Below are 22,295 nucleotides of genomic sequence, written 5' to 3' on the forward strand. Positions count from 1 at the left end.
TCATTTTTGTATGTCTCACTTTTTATTTAATATGAAAATTGTGAAAAAAAACACATTATTTTTAATTTCACAATTACATTTACTCAAGAATGTGCGCTAGCCATACTCATTTTTGTATGTCTCACTTTTTATTTAATGCAAATCAAACATTATTTCATAATTGTGAAAATTGTTAAAAATTACTCATTTTTGTATGTCTCACTTTTTATTTAATGTTTTTCTTGGTGATTTAGAGGTGAAATTCATGATGATAGATTATTTTTAATAAATTTTAACGTAAATTACACATATTTTCTTTGAGTTTAACGAAATTACACATGTTTTTTTTTTATAAAATTTATATATGTATCTCATGAGTTTTAAGAAAATTGCACATATTTTATTTTTAAAATCTATATAAAGCCTCTAAATGTTATTTAAACATTTAACCGTGACAAATTATGTACATTGACAATTTTGTTTAAAAATAGCTCAAATATATTTTTTATTTTTATAAATATAAAAATGTTCGAAATTCGTTATTATGATAAAAATTATTTATTTTTTATACTTGTAAAATTTAAATGTTACTTTTTTTTCAAATATTCTTATAAAAAATATTAGATTTTTTTAACTTTTTTACATTACTTTTTTAGTCTATCTTTTTAATTAAAATTGTCAAAGTATTTATTATTGTCAAATACTTACATAATATTTAGAGGATTTATGTAAATTTTAAAAATAAAAAAAAATATGTATAATTTCCTTAAATTTCATAAGGATATATACAATTTTCTTAAATTTCAAGAAAAATTTACATATTTTTTAAAAGAAAATAAAAGATGTGTAATTTCTTTAAATTTCGTATAATTTACTTTAAATTTTAATAAATCACATAAGATCCACCTAGTGATGGAGAGTTTGGATAATATGTATGAACCCTTATATTTAAATCTCAGTACAATCATTATAATAATTAAAAAAAAAAACACCAACACATTTTTTACCTGTTGATACACTAATTCCGTCTAGTTTAATTTCCCTTTACAAATAATCAAGAAGAGAAAAACATTTCTAGAAGCATAATTGACATCATTTTGCAGTAAATTCTTGAGATCCAATTGATGAACTTGTACGTCGACATCAACTAATTGAAACAAAATGTACAAAATCTCTCATCCAGGCTTGTCAGCACAACGGAGTTATTAACAACGCAGTTTCTCATCTTGCCCAGCTAAGAGACGCAGGAATAGAAAAGTAAAACACAAAAAAGGAGGGAATTGAACCTAAGAAAATTAATATCGCTTTATATAATTAATTCCCCACTCGAGAAATTAGGTTTAAAAAAAAGAAAGAAAGAGCAGATGTAGGTAGCTAAAGTGAGAGTCAGAGCCACAAAGCACCAGCATCCTTCAAGATGGGAATCAACTCACCTGAGATATGAGTTGCCATAACTCTTTCCAACCCTCCGAACAACTTGCCGGCGAGGAACACCGCCGGAAACTGCACCGTTTCGGCGCCCTGCGGGAACAGGTGGCGAGCAACGGCGGCTTCGTGGTCCTCGTCGACCTCGTACACGGGAGGGTTCACTCCCAGACCTTGCAACAACCTTTTGACCACGTGGCACATGCAGCACCCCCGTTTCCCAATGATTACCACTGCGCTCTCCGAAACCATTGCGGCAACGTTGGATGGATTGGCGAGGTTGAATTCTTTGATTCCTCCGGCGTGTGCCATGTCACATGTTCCGGTCAGGATGGAGGTTCGGTAGGGAATGGCTTGGTGCATGGTGGAGAGAGAAAGACGTGTGTGGGGGAGGAGAGGATTAGTGGAGGATAGAGGTGAAAATATAAATAAGGGGGAAGAGTGGGGACTGTAACGTCAACGCCAGTTACGCAATTGTACGTCACCGTTATTGTGGGTGACGCGGTATTGCGTCACCGACGCGGTCAACACATTCCCGGAAGTTACATCCATGAAATCCTGAGCTGAGATGCTCCCCTCTCTTGTTATGTTTTGACCCATAGTATCATGGTAAAAATTCTTATTTTGAACTTGAGCCGGCTAACTTGCTTGTATATTCATGAGTTATGTTCTGGTCCAATATATTGCTACCCCACCACTCGAGCTACTCAGTGAATTAAGTCGTATAATCCTTCAAAAAAAAAAAAAAGTGAAGTCGTATAAATGTTGATGAAGTCTTTACGTGCAGAGACTGCGACATTTGAGTAACTGTTTATTAGAGCAATAAGATTATGAGTAGAATTGAACATTATCTATCATTATATATATAAAGGTGTTATTTTCAAATTCTAGAGTGGCTCTCTAGACCCATTTTTAACTCTCCTACTTAGTATGTTGAACTTCTCGGATGGTGGTGGGTGGCTGCAAAAGAAATTCCAAAGATTAAATGAGTAAGTGAATGATGAGAGTCACGGCTAGTACAGGTGACAAGTCTTGTTCTACTCACACTGAAAGGACGGTGCAGCAAAACGACAACGTTCCGATTACGTCGTTATCCATTCGCATGAACTCCATTCGCTGGCCACGTGGTTGCGAGAACCAGAGTGATCATCGCCGTCCACGTGTCCTGGAGCTGTCGTTTTTCGAAAACTGGGTCTAGTGTGTGTGGGTGGTTCCACTCCACTACACGTTTTCCTTGAGCTTCTTTATTCTTTTAATACAAATAAAATACTAAAATGGTCTCACACGGTTGAACTTGACGATAAGGTTCGATTCATTTGGCATTCACCAAACATTTATGAATTCTAACACGTTATGGGGTCACTGAATTATAACACCGTGTTATCTAAGCAGGCATATGTCACTCTCCTTTGAACTTCAACATAAACTTCATTAATGTTACTGTAATTTTCCCCACCTTTCTTCCCTTGATGGACTTCAAATATAATGTACTTAGCAAAAAAAATGACAGTGTAGTATAAATTTCACCCTCTGCATACGGATGCTAATTAGTTAGTTGTGACCTCATTTTGTTTGGTTGAGATTTTTCTCTATACTGCACAAACAGAAAGTTTGTACAGCCTTATAATTAACATGTTATGTTGGAACTTACTTGGAAAAAGAAAATCTTCGATCAAATTATCATTTGAAGACTTCTGACATTGAACTAAATATACAATAAAAATATGATTAACTAGATCTTATGATAAGTGAAAATCAAATGATACCCGATATCATATAAATATTTTATTAAGTAGTAACTTGTTCTGTCATTAATATTTTTTTAATCCAAAATTGAACGTGATGTTTTGTATTTTAGTCATACAATGTATATCTCTCTCTCTTCACGTTGTCCCATTCTATGTATATACATTTTATGTCGTTTATGAGTATGGGTTTAGAATGGAGAAAAACAAAAACAGTATGCCGAGAATCTAACTAGTAAGTAAAATTACAAAATTATTTGTGCTAAGGCCGGGTGTGTTAATTCGATCGCCTTTAATTAACAACAAAATTCATTTCTTCAAACTTAAAAATAAGAAAATTATTGTTTTTCCTTTCATATAATCACGTGTCTTTGTCAACACAGTTTCAGGGTCTTTATATTGCCACTTGCCAGAGTGAGACCATTTTAAAAAATAGGTTAGTGCTATCAAGATTTTTCTTAAATAAGTTTAATCTGTTTTTTTTTTAAAAAAAAAAAACAACGCTTAAACTTGATTTGTTGTTTGTTGTTAGAACTGTGAAAACTAGTTTGTCCGGCTCATCTCAACTCAGTTTAATTCAATTCACTTAAAGTTGATTAAAAAAAAGTTATTTGTCTAGGCCTATAGAAGGCTGTGAATTAAATGGGTTGTTCTACCAATTTACTTAAAATAAAATAAAAATATATTTTTAAAAATAAAAATTCACCAAAAGAAGAATTTTTAAAAAAAAAATTTGAATAAATTAGAAAATATTAGTTAAATTAAATTTTTTACACATCCCAACAAGACATATTATTACAACTAAGAAGTCTAGAACTATAATATCAAAAATTTTAAAAACAATCTTGAATAAAACACTAAATAAAATAATGTTGAATAATATTAGAAAAATATTAAAAATACATTTTGGGTGAGTTTTACGCTATTTCTAGTTAAATAAACAAAATATTTTAAAGTCTTAAAAAATATTATAAAATACTAATAGTTTATTTTTTAGATGGATTAAGTGAGTCAATCCAATTCATCACGAGTACAATCTAGGATTAAGTTTTATAATTAATTATAAAAAATTTCAACTTCTTAGCCTAACCTGAATCCGCGATGGGTTAGATTAGCCTATAAATTTAGGTCTATTTTGACAGTTCTATCTATTGTATTTTTTAATAGTGTTTTATTTTTTAATCTAACCTAATTTATTTCCTTTCCTTTTTTTTTTTCTCTCCATTGTATTTTCTCTTTACCAAACAAGGAATAGCTTAATTTTTATAACTTTGTATGATTGCTTTTGTTTATCAAACTTATAGTTTTCTTGCCCGTTTAAGCATGAAGAGTATATCCCTTTTTTTCTTTTTTTGGGAAAATAAAGAGTATTAATTAGATTAAAAGAGTCTAACTTAATTGATTAAATAATTGAAAATACTTATAATTTTTACAATAAAATAAAAAAGAGGAGCGGCAAAAGAAGCTGGCAATGTACAGTATCAGAATCCAAGTAAACACAAATTTTTCTCATGATTAATATTTTCTCAGAAATAAAAATTACAAGCAAATATCTTTTCTTCTTTCATAATAAACATCAAATACCCCACGCACCAAAAAGAGAAGATAACAAGGGAATCGGAAGCAATGTCAAGTCAAATATCTATTTAGTCTAAAGTAGATGCTAATTCTACTATTACATTCATGTTACACGCCTGGCGTGACGACACCATGCTTTACCCCTTTATTACACACTCGAAGAAATTATGTGCCTCTTTACATTTTTTTAAAATAAAAATAAACTTAGACAGAAGATGGAAATTATATACTACTAAGAAATAAAAATGTACATGGAGAAAAAAAAAAAGAAGAGGTTAAATAAAAAAATGAAATATTCAAAAATATGATAATTACTTTTTATTATCTGACATCAAATGAAAAAAAATTATGGAAAAATAAGAATTATTAGTAGCTATAGCTATAGATTCTATTTGAATAGTTAAATTTAAAAGAAAATGCATACGATCTTTTGAAGTAGTCATGTAATTAATAATTTTTAATTTTGACCATTAACATTATTTTTTGTTGAATATTTACATGTAATTATATGATTCAGATATTTATATTTTTTTATTTCTTAACAAAAAAATATCACTTAATACTTTCTGTATATATATGTATGGAATCGAGTATCTTTATATTTATTAGATGAAAAAGTAAAATTGTAAGTATATAAAAGCTGATAAAAAAAACTAATTTATCATGTGTGCAAGATTAATCTACCTTTTCAGAGCAGCTTATGGCCCTTTTTTGTACTCTTATGTCTGACACTTGAATACATATATGCCATCTCTGTCTGGAAAATTTCCGAACTTCTTTTTTCATCTTATGATGTTTCACATGTGATTTATAAATGATAAAACTGAGTTCACTCAAGAGCTTTGAATGATTTTTATGACAGTTTAGCTAGGTTGCCATATTATGATCATTATTAGAGTTGATTAAAATTGGTGAGAGGGAATGTTAATATTTAAACCAAATCACTTCATTTTTTAATGATGAAAAATAAGCTTGGCTCTTAATAATGGAACCTCCAAGTGTATGGTTTATGTATGTATCAACAACTATTCACCAAGAAAAAAAACTTTTGACTATTGCACTCTGAAATGCTAGGTGACACAATGGATGCTCCTATTATCAATGTTGTTGATAAGTCCTTGCTAACTAGTTGATTGAATTTCTTGCTAGACAACCGTTATATGCTTTTCCAAGTCTTTAGCCAGCAAAAGCATGGAAACAAATAAAATAGTCTATGGATTTCATCATTTGTCACTTATCTTCCACATTCAATCACTTTCACCCCATGTAAAGTTAAAACCATGTACTGATCAACCTAGGCTACCCTCGACCACCATAGTTTTATAAAGAATCTACAAAGGGGCCACACAATCCAATATCCATATTATTCCAAATTTCCTTTGTACGCAAAATTTGACTTTCCAATGGTTTTTTAAATGGGTACCGAGTAATCACTAAAATATACACCAATAGGTGGTGCACACAAATCATATTACATATAGGGGGTTATAAAACAGGTTGGACAGTTGGATCAATCCATTTTGAGCTTTTTTTTGGGTTGAGTTAGGATTTTCATTCCTTCAACATGTTTCAATTAGTTTTATTTTGATCCGTTGAAAAATAGATTGAAAGAAAAATAGGACGCATCAATCTGTTAATTCTTTTTTATTAAAAATAATTTCAGTATTTATTTTGTTATTATATATATATATATATATTAATTTTTAATTAGTTTATTTTTTGTCTAAATAAATTATTATTTAAAATTTAAGATAACACATTCAAGTTTTTTTTAGTAAATATTTATAAAAAATAAAATTAATTAAAATATATTTATAATTTATTTTTTTTAATATTTTAATTTTGACAGATGAATAACTACAATAAAAATGAGATGAACTAACCCTTGAATCATACCAAACGGAAAGAATGAACACATTTTATGGGTTGGTGACGGAACCAGCTGACCGACTCATTTTGCCACCCTAGCTGCATATAGTCTGCACATTTAATGCACGTTGATGACGTATCCAGTGACAAAAGTCTCCCATTATACATTTAATATTTTACTACCTGAAAGGGAAGCTGATAAATCATAACACCATCTATAATTCTACATATTATATCACCAATAATGTCATTCCTAGCTTTGTCTGTACAATATTTTCACGTCTTTCTCACTTATATATATATATATATATATATATATATATATATATATAGTTTCTAGTTATTTTCTTTTAATTTTGAAAACCGAAATAAAAATTAAAAACTGACCTAAAACCGCAAACTATTCAAAACTGAAATTCATTGTTTTATGTTTTTTTTTCTTCAAACCATGCGATTCAATTCGATTCACAATTTTGAGATTTGAAAACCAATCCAAATTTCGCATAAGTACTGTAGTATTTTTTTATGCACAGTAGATATATTATATAAGACGATAGAGTTTTGTTTGAGGCACAGCCGCACAGACACTTTCTATTTTCTAATTCAATTCTTTAACTCTATTATGAGAACAATAATTTGAACCCTAAAACCTAAACTCTGCCCCACTCTCTCTCTCTCTCCGTCTCCAGTGCTTGTGAATTGTGATGTTTTTATTTCAGCCACAAAGCCCTGGCTCTTCGGCATTGAACGTGGGTGGCTATTCTAAAGATGCAGAATTTAAAGTACCAAGCCTTCTATTAGATACTATGAAGACTGGAGTTTCATAGATTTTCTGTCCAATTAATAAAAAAATAGCATTTTTTTAATAAACATAATAACATACGCATATATACAATTAATTACAAGAAAATTTCTTTTTTTTTCCCACATTAGACAAATTAAGAAGAAAATGTTGAGTCTGTCAAAAAAAAGAAGAAAATGTTGAGTATATATACGTTGAAGTTAATTTAATTGGTATCATGCATCAATTTATTTATCCTCAACTACTATCATTTATTTATAAATTAATTTGGTGTTTTAATATATATATATATATATATATATATATATATATATATATATATATATATATATATATATATATATATATAACAGTAACACCGAAAAGAGAAGGAAAAGATGGATTTCTCTTTCTTAGAATAAATATACATAATATGTTAATTACAAACATTCAATATAAATCAATTTCAATTTTAGTACCTTTTTTATGCTGATTCAATGTTAGTACCTATATGCAACTAAGTTGCATTCGTTCGTTTTTACTTATAACTTATAAGAAAGCAATTAATGTTACTAGAATGGGGTCGTCTACTGAAATATAGCAGCTTAATATTTTTGGTTGCAGCCTTGTAGGAAAAGTTTACTCGGAGTTTTAGTTTGACTAAGATCAACTACTATGGACATATAGATATATTTAAATTAAATTTTGATGGAATAAATTTTGAATAATTATTGTTAAAAAAATGGTTTGTGTGTTTATATTCTTTTTGAAAACTTAGCTAATTAATCACTTACAATTTGAATTTGAATATAATTTCACCCCACAAAACCAATTTATAAGAGGAGGGTTATATTTTGTCACATCATTAATCCGCACAACTCCAACAAGTTACAATGAATACTATCTATGTTAAAAACTAACTTTCCAAAAAAAAAAAATGAATGGGGAAAGAGGAAAATACAAGCTAACGAATCAAAAAAGAGGTTCTACACCTTATAGCATCCTCATGGGTATGTTATATGTAAACCCAACATTGACGGAACCCTGCCTATATACTATGCTCCATTGAAAGGAAGCAGCATGCATGACCCAAGTTTGCTAGCATGTCAGGGTACTTGGAGAAGATAGAACACTTCTGAGAGGGTGAAATTTTTTGGTCGGCTACAACAATTTCATTAAGAGCAGAAGAGGTGCTGGAACAGAATACAAAAAATACGAGCTACGGTTGTAACAATGGTTAAAAAGTATCGTATGGAGGAGGATAGCACCTGTTTATGATCCAATATAAATTTCTAAAATTATAAGATTGAGTTAATGCTTAAGAAGTGAGTTCGAATAACTTTTACTAACAAAATCTATTAAAAATTAATAACTAATATTTGTCTATAAAAAAATGATCCAATCAATTTCTATATAAAAAATAGTCGAGTTTTTTTAATAAAAAAAAATCGATTAAGATAGAGTTAAATTGGGAATATAGACACCCAGTATTCCAAGACCATATAATACTTTCACATATGTATAGCTTAATTTATATCTCTAATAATCATGACCAGCTAGAAAAGCATATAAATGCTAATCAAAATTGCCTTGGTTTTCCAGTGTTTTGCAGGTCAAATCCTTGAAATGATCCTAGATTTGATTCCTGATTCTCGGATTCTTGTTGTTCACTCACTATTTCTTCTTGGCCTTATCCTGCCAAATTTGGATGCCTCTAATTACATTTTCTGTAAACACAGATTTCCTCATTGAGGTACCCATCTGTTACACATTGCATGTTATTAACAAAATATTAGTACAAAATACGATGCAAACAACTTGAAATGTCGTGTTTTTTAATCAATTGACAGAAGTAGTAGTAATAGAATTTCTAAGAAACAGATAAATATGTGATGCTGCGGAAATTAATTGCACTATTTCGAGTGATCAGAGTTATAATTAGTTACGGTTTGATTGTGTGCCTGAGTTACCAAAGCATAAAGAGGTAGTGTTACATAGCCACAAAGAATATGTACTGAAACAACCATAGCTACCCTTATGATAATATTCTCAGTTTCTTGATGAAAGCATGATCTGATGCCGAATCGGATCTGTACTTCACAGAAAACAATATGTTATATTTGTTACCGAAACAAAGAATAAAAATTTTCATATCCTCCATTTGTTTTTGCTATCTTCTCCTCTATTTCTTTTTTCCTATTTTAATTACAGCTACACAGCTAAGGTAATTGTGACTTTGTTAGATAAATTAGAATAGTAACTACCAATTATTTACCCAATGATCAATACTCAACTCATTCTAACTCATTGTGGAAGAAAAAAATTGACAAAAAAAAAGGCTCGGGCTATACAGTATTTTCATTCTACTTTAAAACATTCTCTCTTCATTTTCTTTATTTTCCATCTCGTTTTTAAAAAAAAAAAAATATTTGAGAACACAAATTTGCCAATTTTTTTATTATTGTTATTTTCCAAGCGAATAAAATGGGGAACTTACGGAAGTACATGTGAAAAATGCTAGTTGAAAGAAATTCTGCATGATGCAAAATACTCTAATAATGAGTTTAAATACATGTTTTCCAAGTATAAGAATCAAGAATTGTACGGTGTTAAAGAATAACCTGAAACAATATGAAGCTAATAAGATGAAGTAGCAGCTTGGGACATCCAATTATCCAAACCAGAAAAAGTGGTCACTAGGCCTCACAAGCAAAGTTCCTTTGATCATATGGGATTTGTCATGACTATCCAAACACATATCTGTTATTATGCCTTGTAGCTTTGTTCCCACCAATTAAAGCACCTGCATGCACAGCATAAAACCAAATATCACCTATTAATATTATATCCCATGTATGACAAAAGTACCATGACTAAAAAAAAGATTACATACTAAGCTATTCTGACCATTAGCGGAATAAAAGGCTGCCAGAAATGGCTGTAGAATGCTGCAGAACAAAAACGGGCTGAAAATAAAAAAGTAATTAGTTATTACGTAGCTCATTAATTTGTATCGTGGAATCTTCTTTTATCATAATTATATAGTAGTTTAATACTTACCATTTGCATTGAAGAATATGTAAAGTACAGAGAAGATCCAAATCCACCAGCTGCAACAATATGCTCACAAAATACGATTATATTTCTGATAAATGTTAAGATTCAGTCGCGTTTTTATTGAAGTCATTGTAGGTAGTTAATTAGTACCGTAATCCCACGACAACTCCAAAATCTTTCTCCAGAGCCCGTTCTATATATTTTTGGAAATCAAAGTTACTTTCTTCTGAAAAATGAGCCTAGGTTAATAGTATAGCAACAAAATGTAATAATTAGATATCTCACCCTATAATATCAATCTTACTAAAAAGTCATGATATGAACCCAAATTAGTTTATTGAAAAATTTGCATTACCATGATGAATCCATGTCTAAGAGTGAAGTAATCAACCCTGGGGACAGATCTATAAAATTGTCTAACAAGACAGACCTTGGCAAATTAAAAGGGTAAAGATAAAAACAAAATACACTCCAACAATTGAACTTGGTTCCCTAAAAAAAATAGAAATTTGAACTTAGCTAGTCAACTTACTGGCCAATACATTACAGAATTGTTACTCCAATAGTTAAGATGCCGCTTTCCAAATGGTGTCTGACCAGTGAGCTGATACCTCCGTGGATCTACAGATCCAAGGCAAGTAATGAACTTAATGAAGTTTCCTGATTTTTTGTATTTTAAAGAATATAAATATGCTTTGAAGTTATGCTCTATACAGATAGTGTTTATAAATTATGAAAATAAATGGTTTTTATTTTTAAAAAAATATAAAGACAAAAAATAACTATGTATTTTTATTTTTCACAGTAACATTCTATTTTAGTCTTAATATCATGGTGCTATGGTTAAAAATGATTAAAAATAATGGAAAAAGAACTGAATGCTGGAATATTGAAAGTTGAAACACCTCTTAAATAAGCTATTTACTGCTTTGTTATATTATATCGTGTATTATGTCATGATTTAGCGTTTTTTTTTGACAAATCATAACCAAAATATGGAGAACTCCATAGGAAATGAGATAGCTAGCCAAGACTTACCATATGCAAACTGATATTCCAATGTTCTAGTTTCTCCTTCCCAAGACTCCGAACGCCTAATCTGCATATGCTTCCAAGGACGGTCACTAACCAAAGGTGAGTTTGTCAAACACAAGTCCAACATCCCCTTAATTGTGAGGAATTGACTCAGAGATATAAACTTAGTTCACTTTGTATTAAATGTATGGTCTTATTATAGATTAATTCCTAGCTTTAATTAAACTCTCAACTTGCGCTATAGAAGTAAAGGGAAGGGAGGAAAAGGAAATGTTGAAAGAAATATTAGTCACCTTCGCCAATCCAAGACCAAAGGTGAGGAAGCTGGAAACAACATGACACCTAGCCAGATAAAAGATGAAGTATTGCTGCTCTCTTACACCTTCCCTCGACAATAATGATACTTTCCCCCGTGGAAACATTCAAATATGAAATATGTCACCAACATATTTTATCATATACTTTTTTTTTTTTAAACACATTTTACTATTGGTTATAGGTTTCACTCAAGATTATTGTTAATAATTAGCACTCCTCCTAAAATATACATATCTAAATGTAACTATGTAAGGCTGATTGGAATTTGTAAAATTTTCAGGAGTTTATATATATAAAGCAAAAAATTTATATTTACAAAAGTACTCAAACCTGGCTCCCCTGTTTTCTCTTCCAATGACCATGCCTTATGTGATGCATATATGCATGTTCTAACTTGAGTGCCTTTCTCTGAATTAAGTTTCCAACTGAAGTTCCATCATATCAAGTAGAAAACTAGAAAGCCAACCTCCAATTTGATGATACACATGCACACACACACTTGACACACATATATGCTTTAGATATTTACATACCTGCTCTGCACATTTTGTTTCTTGGCATCATCAAAAGTTATGCTTGCACAGGGAATAAGAGTTTCGCCTGCACCCTTTGGAATGCAAATATTTGCAATTGATTTTTCGCTCACCGTTAGCAGCAGAGATGTGAAACCCAGAAGCATCAATTCTACACGGAAAATAGGTAAATATCACTCTGTTTATCTTAAAAGAGTCAAAGAAATTAAAACTAATACCAACTTATTTCTCTCTAAGTTTCATGCATGTGATCTGGAAATTAAGCTTACCTGTTCTAATCTTTTCAAGAGCCTCAGAGAGGGACTGCCTCCTTTTCCTTTTGAAATACTGAAGTACACGAAATTAAAGAATTACTTAGATCATATATACCCTTTATTATATGCTTGGCATAGGTGAAAATCAAATAAGCATGAAATTAGATGAGTAAATAGACGGGTAATCCAACAAATTAAAATTACGGAAGAGTAAAAGGTACATAAAAATAATCAACCACAGGAGTATAATTAGTGGCTTTATTACTTGTCAACACACCCATCTTTTTTAGGAATGAAAATCATATAACCAATTTATCCCAAAATGAGTTATTTCAAAATGGAGTGACACGCAAGGGAGAAGTAGTTGAGTGTAAAATAAGAAGTCATAGATATTTCTGATTAAAAAATATATATATATAACGAAGACAAATGGGATAACTTGAACGTAAAGCTCCAAAAATTCTTCACTACTGTATATGATCAACATATTCTGGATCAATATGAAATTCAGGTTAAATTCATTCTACATTCGTATAATATTGCAACTTATGTTTATTATGATAATTTTTATTGTATCTTAACGATTTATTTCTAGGAGACAATTAATTTTCTATCAGTATTGAATTTAAATTACAAGTAAAGTACGTGCAAAATTTCTATTTTTTTATGAAAAGAACATGATCAAAACTCACAAGAATAAATTATCATATTTACTTTACACTAAATTGTAATTTTTGTTTCTCCTATAATTCTTAATCTACGATTTTAGTCTCCTTATTATTTATTTTTACGATTTTAGTCTTCTCAATTTTAAAATTTTATAATTTTGGTTCCATCTTTAATTTTACATTTTTTTCCTTTTATTTTAGTTTAATTAAAACATAGACTTAACATATTCACTCATCATATAAAAATAATTTAACTAATTAAAATATTTAGAAAATGTATGCAAAATTAAATATTGAAACAAAATTATAATTTTTTTAAAACAAGGAATCAAAATGGCTAAAATAAAAACAAAGAGACCAAAATCATAAATTAGGATTTATAGTGGGATCAAAATTATAATTTATTCTTTACTTTATTTATGTTTCATGCGCCAATAAAACAAAATAAAGGTGGAGGGAAGAAAGGACCTGGGCCTAGCAGGCCGTTAATTTTTCCTTTAGCTCAAAATTTGGGGGTTACTTCTTACACCCTACAAATTTTATCCAGCACCTACGGAGTGCAGAAACTAACAGCCCTCAAAACTTCACTTCAAAACCTGAACGTGTTTTTTTTAAAAAAAAGTTTGGACCCAAAAAGATTGTTATCCTTTTTCTTTTTTTTTTTACTAAATTTTAAAATTCATTTATTTTTTATCTCTATATGTCTTATTTTAATCACTATACTTGTCTCCTGTTTCTAAGGAAGTAAAAATAGATGAGAAAAGAAAAAGGGAAGGGAGGTATCACTGCAACACTTATGACACATGGTCCTAAGTCCCAACCGAAAGTTATGCACGTCATCTTAATAGTACACCATTCAGTTTATGGTTACATTACTTACATGTACAATATGATAGACTATTAGAGATGTTGCGCTGCTTCTTTTGACCAGAATTGTTACGTTCACTTTCTCTTCTTTTTCGGTTCATAAACTTTTAGGTTGGGAAAGGTAACCAAAATAACACTTACCTAGTTACCTCACTCCTAACTAGGAGTGAGGACTTGAACAAGCCCTGTAAGACCTTTATCTTGCAGAAGTCAATTTTTTCATTTGTTCAACACATGAAGGAAGACAAAAACAGGAAATTCCCAAATAAAATTAACATTTTTCCTATATATTACTGGAGTTTCACTCATTTATACAATCAAACTTAAAGCCCAGTCAATGTATTATATTAGGACTTGGGAGGAATAGTTTTTAAGAGAAAAAAACGAACTAATCAGTGTCAATTGAATACTAACCACTTCAGTGTCAAGAAATCACTGAGAAGTTCAGTTGAAGAACGTTCACCCTATAGGCTATAGTGTTTCGAGATCCTCAAGATGGGTCGATGGCCTTTCCATTGAAATTTTAACTTCTTGCGTCTAACAAATACATTCAACTTTAGAAGTGCCAAATGGAGGATAAATATGCCTAAGATTACAGCAATAGTTTTTACTTCGAGTATGCATCTTTTACAGGTCATATTGCCCATGAGCAAACCGTTAATACACAAGCACTTCAACTTGGTCAGCCAACAAATATGGCACAAATAATAACAATTTTCCTCCTTACTTAAATCCAAAGATATTATAGCAAAGCACGTAACCAGAGCAAACTATGGACCCGTTCTTCAGCTTATCTCATTCCAGTGTGTCATATAGCCAGCACACATCATGATTCTAAGCTCAATACTGCAATACACTCTACAAACAATAGGAAGAATTTATCCACAATCAGTGTGAACCATGAAATGAACAATTACACCCTGCATGTCAAGAACATGATAAACAGATCACATACCTTGGTGCAGTTACTTCCAACCGCCTTACTCGGATGCGAATGGCCAGGATGGAACTCATCTTCAACAAGTCTAGTAAACGAAGGTCCAGAACTCAATGGTAAAGTGATGGTAGAGGCTGATACCTCTTCATTTGCAACATGTGTGTCCTCAGTCAATGAAAAACCAAAGAGTCTGCAACTACTTTTACATGAGGAAACCAACTTTTGACTGCTTCTCAATGCTGACACTGATTCATGTAACTGTGAACTACCCAACTGATTATGAACATCAAACATACCTATAGAACTAGCACCCTCTGGAGCTCGCCTAGATACAATAAGATCGTCAGATGGGGAAGATGCCAATGTTCTACCTTTCATTTCAGATGTGTATAAGCCTTGATAATGGATTCTACCCTCCATTTCCTTATTACATTTGTTAATGTTATAATCACAGTTTGAAACTGGATTAACTGCTTGCTGGAACATTAACACAGATGATGGAGATGACACTTGCGCAGGTGTAACAGATGCATGCAAATGTGAAGCATTGTCATGCATCTGTGCAGACCATCCATTTCTGGAGTTAAGTAACTGACAGCCATCATAAAATCCATAGCGACCATTTGCTCGAGCCTCCTCAATAGATAAGGCTCTTCCATATGGTTGGCTTGGAAGAATTTCTTGACCTTGCAAGACCTTCTGGAACCGGAAAGATTCACTAAAGCCTATGCCATTGCAGGAAAAATCAGATGCCGGATGCGGCACTCTGATGTTATTTCCTGTTGGAGGAATCCCAGAACAGTTTGAACCAGGATAGCACCTCCCTAACTCGTATAACCAGGGACTCTGAGCATTAATACCATCAAAGGGGGGAGTATTAACACCCAAAATTTCTTGACCTTGCAAGACCTTCCGGAACCTTAACGATTCCCCAAAGTCTGATGTTTGAATCCCATCTGCCATGCATGAGTAACAAATTAATGAAATTATCAATATTATTGAATTGGGAAGCATGGCTCAAAAAAAAATTCTCTTTTAAGAACATAGGTTTAGTGACTTACTGGGATTGGGAAATTCCAGCTTTGCTGAAGTCATTTCAATCCTGTTCCTCTTCAAACCAGCTGCCATCAAGTTACTGGAATTTGAAGCAGAACCAGATGGCTCAATTTCCCATGGGGAAACCCTATTGTGCCTAGCAGCTTCTATGTCATCCCACCTTACCTGTAAAAATGATAAAGAACATATTGCTGAACTCAATTATATCGTACTATAGAAATGAAATCTCAGAATAAATCATAATAAACAATAGGGTAGTGACATATAGGAACCGCTGCATCCATTATGAATGAATACAATCGAATTTTTTGTAGTTTAACAAGTTGACATACAAAACAAAAATGTGCATGAAACTTGAGCAGAATTAACAATCTTAAGTTAGAATGACCCAAAGCTGCAATACCAGTAGGCATCTCCATTTTGATCCGGGCCATCTAACAGGATCAACATCACTAATTCCAGCAATTAATCCAGTGAATCTGCGAATAGAAGTTAGACCCAGATAAGTTATTGATAGGTAATCAATCTGTAGCAGGAACAAGCATGATAATTGATCAACCTTCGATCTGCCGCATCTTCAGTTTCAAAACGCATCCTGAACCTCATTCCAACTGAATAAGAACAGTCAAGGCTCTCTAAGAATTTGTGAACAGGTATGATGAATTCCGAAGAGCTGAACCTACAAAGGAACAGTGAAATATAAGACTGCAATCACATACCATGGTAATTGATGAACTGTTAGCTTGACTTCTTTTTTTTTTTCTATAACTCAAATCTTGTTAAAACATACTATGCATACAGAGAAAATGGAAATTTTAAAAATCATTAAAATATTCAATTATTAATGGTAAGGAACTAGGAACTTCAATGCAGTTTGTTTTCTTCTATTAAACCAAATCTCCAGTCTAGCACCTTAAAATAGAAGACTGAGGTGAAATGGGAAATTTTCATTTAGACATTATGACTAAACATGTTTCAGAATTCAGAATCCCCATCCCCATCTTATACAAACAGAAAAAACTCCATAATAACTGTGCACAGGAACTGACATTAACAGATTTCCTTCAATAACTCCTGGGGAAGGTACAAGTGAATAAAGAGAAAAATACCTTGGATTATAGCAAACACTAAATGCACATCTTGTAGATAATGCATTAACAACATCCATGAGAGTTGCAGGATTCAATTGCTGACCTGAGGGAACTGCAAAGGAACCAGCCCATTTCAACTGAGCTGCCCTGCGAATCCCTAATCTCAGTTCTCCATCATTGCCCCTGATTTAAATTATAAAATGTTAGCTGTAGTTAGGAATACTACTTCAGTAATTCATATTCATATTAGATAAGAATTCAGGCAATGTTACCTAAGAAACAATACAGCATCTCCAGAAACAAGCTTCTTTTTGTTCACAAATGCACTCCACCCAGTTGTGAGCAAATGCCTCCGTGGTTGGCCTGCTCACTCACATAAAGCCAAAAAGTTAAAACTCCAAGTATTCAACTGGCTATGTACTAGTATGTTAATGTTAATGTTGGCAAGTGAAATACCCCTATATATATGACGAAACCTCCATTCCAGGCCATGAAGATCCTTTGCCACAAGTTCTTGTGAAGGTCTCTGTTGACTGTAATCCTAAAAGTAACATTGGACTATAAATTAAAAATGCTACCAAAAAAATATCCAAAGCATACTTCCAAGAGCCTGATATCATGGGCATAGACATATTTCAAAGCATCCACAAGATCAGGCTTGAATTTAGCATGTCAAAAATAGGATAAAGCAAATTAGAACAGACAGAAAAACACTAGAACACAATTCCTTAGACGAGAAATCAATGCATCATAATTCATACTTACCAGGGGAGGAAAGCAATCTTCAGCTGCCCGACGGGGAACTGAGAATCCACCATGAGTGCTGGTGTCTGAAGCTGTGAGAGTCTTGCAGAACATATGGGGAGTTGTTGACTTCACCGTAGCTCCAGTATCCTCCTCTTCCCCATCAGCAACAATTTCCCCTTCCCGCAAGCTATGCTCCACTTGCTATAATCAAGTCCAAGTTCAAGCAAATTTAAACTAAAATAAGCTAATAAAGACACTCATTCCTACAATAAAAAGTAACAGAGCTTTCTGTGCATCTATTTCTCCCAGATAACATCATATGGAAAGGACGAGTAACATGGATATAGAAAGAAAACAAAACTTAGTTAACCACATAGTCTATTTTTAGTCTCCTTAGGTTTCCAGAGCCATGACATTCTGCTCAATCAAACAAATCCGTTTAGTCAAATTTTATCTGACCCTTAAGACATAGATAGGTTGAGATATCTTTCTGCAAGCTTCCCCCAAACCCAAACTGAACCAAAGTAAAATTAACACCATAGATAAGCCTCACCTCACTTTCAGGAACCAACAACACTTGGCAGTACACTTCATCACTCCCTTCCTCTGCCTGCTCAGAAAAAGCACAACCACATCTCATTAAAATTTATGTAAAGTCCAAAACAGACCACCCCATATTTCCTTTTAGACATGAATAATCCAAAAGAACCAGAACTAGGAACAAAATGGGGGGAGGGGGGGGAGTGTTCATTTCTTCATTCATTCATTCATAAATTGTTAAAACTTGACAAGGAAAAATGAATTTTCTTAGCACGCAGACATAACAAAAAGCACAGATACAAAACCCCATAAAGGAACCAAATTTAAGAGAAAAGGAGAAAATCCTGAGCCGACACATTGGTTTTGTTTAGTCCGATGAAAGGAAAAAAAGGGAAGAGCACACTTACATGGAGCTTGACATCAAGAACACGACAGAACACATGGGGTGGGATATCAAAAGCATTGACCGGAAAATCCTGAACATGCTCAAAGTGTCCCTGTGGCAAGTAAACAACAACACTTCCTCTCTTAGGCAGAGAGATCAAAGGGCCCGCACACGCGTGCCACAGTTCCAAGCACACAGAAGGAGGAGGAGAAACAACCAAGGTTGAAGCAGAAGTGCTTATCCCCGAGTGAGAAGAAGAAGCAGATAATGGAGCAGCTTCATCATCCTCCGTGGTGTTCAGATCGATCAACCCCATAGCAACAAAGTTCCCTTTGCAATGTGAACAAATCTAACAAGTGAAGGAGAGGTTTGGAAGAAGGAGGTGAAGGTTGGAATGAGCGGTTTCATGCCTGCAGCATTTTCAGAGAGCGTGAGGTGTTGTTGAGTAACTTTGGCATTCCTAAAAGAGGCTGTGACCCAATACTCCAAAAAGAAAGAGACCCTCTTTCTCTGTCCTCTCCCTTTCTCTCACTACCCTATAATGAGTTATCACTCTCTCTGGTATAACTTTTTTTTTTTTTTTGCTTTTGTTTCTTTTGGGGGGGTTCTTTTCTTTTTTACTTTATGTTATGGCTGGGGGAGAGAGGGTGTGTATTTTGGGGTAGCATCAAATCAAGCATAGAGTGAGATTTAAGTTGGAGTCATAAAAATGGGAGCTTTGTATCCCCTCTTGTTTTACTTTATTTGTGCTTTGGGCCCTTTTGCTAGTCTGAGAGCTGAAGCAGGAGCAGTGGTGCAGAGTTGCTGCAATGCTCTGACTGTTGGGTGTGATGTGTGGCAGAAAGAGAGAGAGAGGTACAAACAAGGCTACAAGAACAAAGACTGTAGTAGTGGTAGTGCCTCACTTGGTGAGGTTAAAAACCAAAAAAAAAAAAAAAATATCACAAACTGAATAAAAGGTATTTAAGTCTGTACGGTATCCCTGTATTTCCGGGAGGATGTCTATTCTGTCCCCTTCTACTTGGCCAAATCTCACACCTATCCCCCTCTGCTTGATGCTCTTCCCTTTCCTTCCTTCTCCTAAACCAAGGTTTCAATTTTCATCATCCTGTTATGTTACAACTTGCTTGCTTTACTAGATCTCACTTCCCATATGACTTTACTCCAGATTTTGTTTGTTGACCACCATATAATTCCTTGTCTACGCAGATTCTCCAATCACTTTCGTACATTGTTAAAATTTACGCGGATTTCAAAGGCCAAAATACCAGTATTGCACCATTTTTTTTTTCCATTATGCCATATGCAAAAATGATATCAAACACGCGTTAGCACGACTGGTTAAGAACAAGAAAGGATAAGAAACGAACTTCCACCTCCTCTTCTCTAAAACTACGGGTTTGGTGACCTCATTTATCTTGTTTGGTAGATAAGTCTCTTAAGAAATCTTTCGTGGCTCTTAGAAACTTTTGAACAGTTGTAATTTAGGTGAATATGTTTACGGTTCAAACATATCTGATGATCCTTTAAGTGGGTTTCTATTAGCATATCTAATATATTTGATAGGAATTGGAAGTGTTTCCCCCAATTTATGCTATGATATGGGACATTTATTTCGACCTAGTGGTTTTGTTGATGCAGATAAACCTGATGGATCATTTTTAATTGTCTTTTTTTTTTACATTTATGAAATATGAAACATTACTTAAAGAGATATTACTTAAAATATACAGTCTAGTTTTATTTAAATCAGATTTATATTCAACGACAATCTATAAATAATTAGAAAATGTTTTTAATTTAATTTTAAAATATTATTAAATAAAAAATATATTATGAATCAATTAAAATCATTTTAAATATGTTTTTGAACTAAATATTACAAAAATCAATCATCTTTATCATATGACAATTTATATTTAAGTAATAACGTTAAAATAATATTATCAATGTATTTAAATTGAATTAAACTAAAATATCTATGAGTGATAAAGATGGAAAAAGATTATTTCAAAATGCATTTTATAAAGGCAAAATGAATTTTAAAATGCATTTAAAAGTAGGTATATAAAAAAAACTACAAATAAAAAAATATTTGATAAAATATCACCTAGGAATATAAAGTCAGTGAAACTCATCTGGTAAATAACATTCAGATCCCATTGGTGTAGAATAACTGAAAAAGCATTTTTCTTGCTTTCTGTTGAGCCTGAATCATTATAGGTGCACCTTATTATTACTCGTGTTTGGCAGGCTTTGGTGGTTAATGTTGACAATTAACCAAAAAAACAAAGACAAGTGAGAGACAAAGGGGGTTTTATATAGAAAGTTGCATAATGATTTTAAGCATTCATCTTTAGGCTTTAGAAACGGCCAATTACTTTGCCTACCCAAGTTTTGACTTTGCCATTAGGGTCCTATCATCATTATTAGCTGTTTTCTTGGACAAAAAGTAATGACAAATCCAGATCACTTTGGCTAACCAATTATGCAACCGGTAAATTAATGAACAGCTTTATGCTTTGTAGCCTAGATCATAAAGTCTTTTGAGGCCACTCTTTGCGAGTTTGGAAGTTTGATCATTAGTCTCCATACTTGCGAAGAAAAGTTCTTTATTTTCTCTTTACTAAGCTACTACCTCAGTAATAAATATATCGTGACAGAATTTCTTTTCTTATAGAATTATATATAACTAAAATTAACTAATTATATATTCATTAATATCATTTAATCTTTCTAAAATCTCATATAAAAATCAAGTTATTTTTAAAATATTCTTTATTCAAATTTACTGTCATACATAAAAGAGAGTCTTTGAAAATAAAATTAAAATTAAATGAAAGATGTTTTATAAATGATAATATTGAATATGAAAAAATAGTTAGATTTATTTATATTTAAATTTAACGTATAAGACTATTTTTTGGTTTATATAGAATATACAGGAACTATTATTTATCAACAAGAATTTTCATTTCTTAAAAAACTATAATATGAAAATATCACTTAAATATTAATCATCAAGCCATGAGTGATATGCCTGAAATTTCAAAGGTGATGCATATGCATATTGAAGAATTGTTTATGAGATGTTTAGGGTTGTTGATTTGTTTAAACTTATTTGTTAAAATAAAATTTTATTTTAATTCAATAAATAATTTTTTTATGTCGGAGAGATTCGAGGGGTACACCAATGGACTAGGAGCCACCACATAACGAGACCTGACATATAGCCATGGCCACTTGCAGTACTTGCATACTCATGTGAGTCGGTTGCCAATTTGAACCATCGACTCTGATACCAATGGTTAGGGAGATTCGAGGGGTACACCTATGGACGAGCCACCACATAAGGAGACCTGGCACCACACTCTAACCCAAAACCTTAAGGCTCAGGTTTATGGGTCTTCTCCTCACTTATATGATGGTG

The 22,295-nt window shown here is 32.2% G+C and overlaps 3 protein-coding genes across 16 annotated transcripts; all 3 read right to left on the reverse strand.

The window, feature by feature from the left end:
* Window positions 1-1,074: 1,074 nt before the first annotated feature.
* Window positions 1,075-2,401, reverse strand: LOC100809924 (glutaredoxin-C9). Its single transcript, XM_003545961.5, has one exon. The coding sequence runs from the start codon at window positions 1,765-1,767 to the stop codon at window positions 1,366-1,368; it is 402 nt and encodes a 133-aa protein (XP_003546009.1). The 5' UTR covers window positions 1,768-2,401; the 3' UTR covers window positions 1,075-1,365.
* Window positions 2,402-8,183: 5,782 nt separating this feature from the next.
* On the reverse strand, window positions 8,184-12,929 carry LOC102668281 (MLO-like protein 2). 14 transcript variants are annotated; one of them, XM_041009934.1, is made up of 10 exons: window positions 12,590-12,929; window positions 12,321-12,471; window positions 11,473-11,558; window positions 10,967-11,055; window positions 10,790-10,864; window positions 10,585-10,673; window positions 10,438-10,487; window positions 10,271-10,343; window positions 10,085-10,180; window positions 8,184-9,138 (listed from the first exon to the last, which is right to left on the reverse strand). In XM_041009934.1, coding segments are annotated over exons 2-9 (609 nt in total). In that variant the 5' UTR covers window positions 12,467-12,471; window positions 12,590-12,929; the 3' UTR covers window positions 8,184-9,138; window positions 10,085-10,179. The 14 variants fall into 14 exon arrangements, 10 of the variants coding, with proteins under 10 accessions (XP_040865868.1, XP_040865870.1, XP_040865865.1 ...); XM_041009936.1 differs by having other exon boundaries at window positions 8,186-9,138; window positions 10,285-10,343; window positions 12,590-12,928; XM_041009931.1 differs by having other exon boundaries at window positions 8,192-9,138; window positions 9,999-10,180.
* A 1,676-nt stretch (window positions 12,930-14,605) lies between these two features.
* On the reverse strand, window positions 14,606-20,323 carry LOC100810458 (auxin response factor 3). Its single transcript, XM_041009939.1, has 11 exons — window positions 18,888-20,323; window positions 18,494-18,550; window positions 17,959-18,141; window positions 17,650-17,734; window positions 17,466-17,556; window positions 17,212-17,376; window positions 16,662-16,781; window positions 16,506-16,581; window positions 16,108-16,267; window positions 15,065-16,002; window positions 14,606-14,967 (listed from the first exon to the last, which is right to left on the reverse strand). The coding sequence occupies exons 1-11, from the start codon at window positions 19,179-19,181 to the stop codon at window positions 14,950-14,952; spliced, it is 2,187 nt and encodes a 728-aa protein (XP_040865873.1). The 5' UTR covers window positions 19,182-20,323; the 3' UTR covers window positions 14,606-14,949.
* Between the last annotated feature and the right edge of the window lie 1,972 nt (window positions 20,324-22,295).

The sequence above is a fragment of the Glycine max genome, chromosome 15 (genome assembly GCF_000004515.6).
Source record: "Glycine max cultivar Williams 82 chromosome 15, Glycine_max_v4.0, whole genome shotgun sequence".
Taxonomy (NCBI): domain Eukaryota; kingdom Viridiplantae; phylum Streptophyta; class Magnoliopsida; order Fabales; family Fabaceae; genus Glycine; species Glycine max.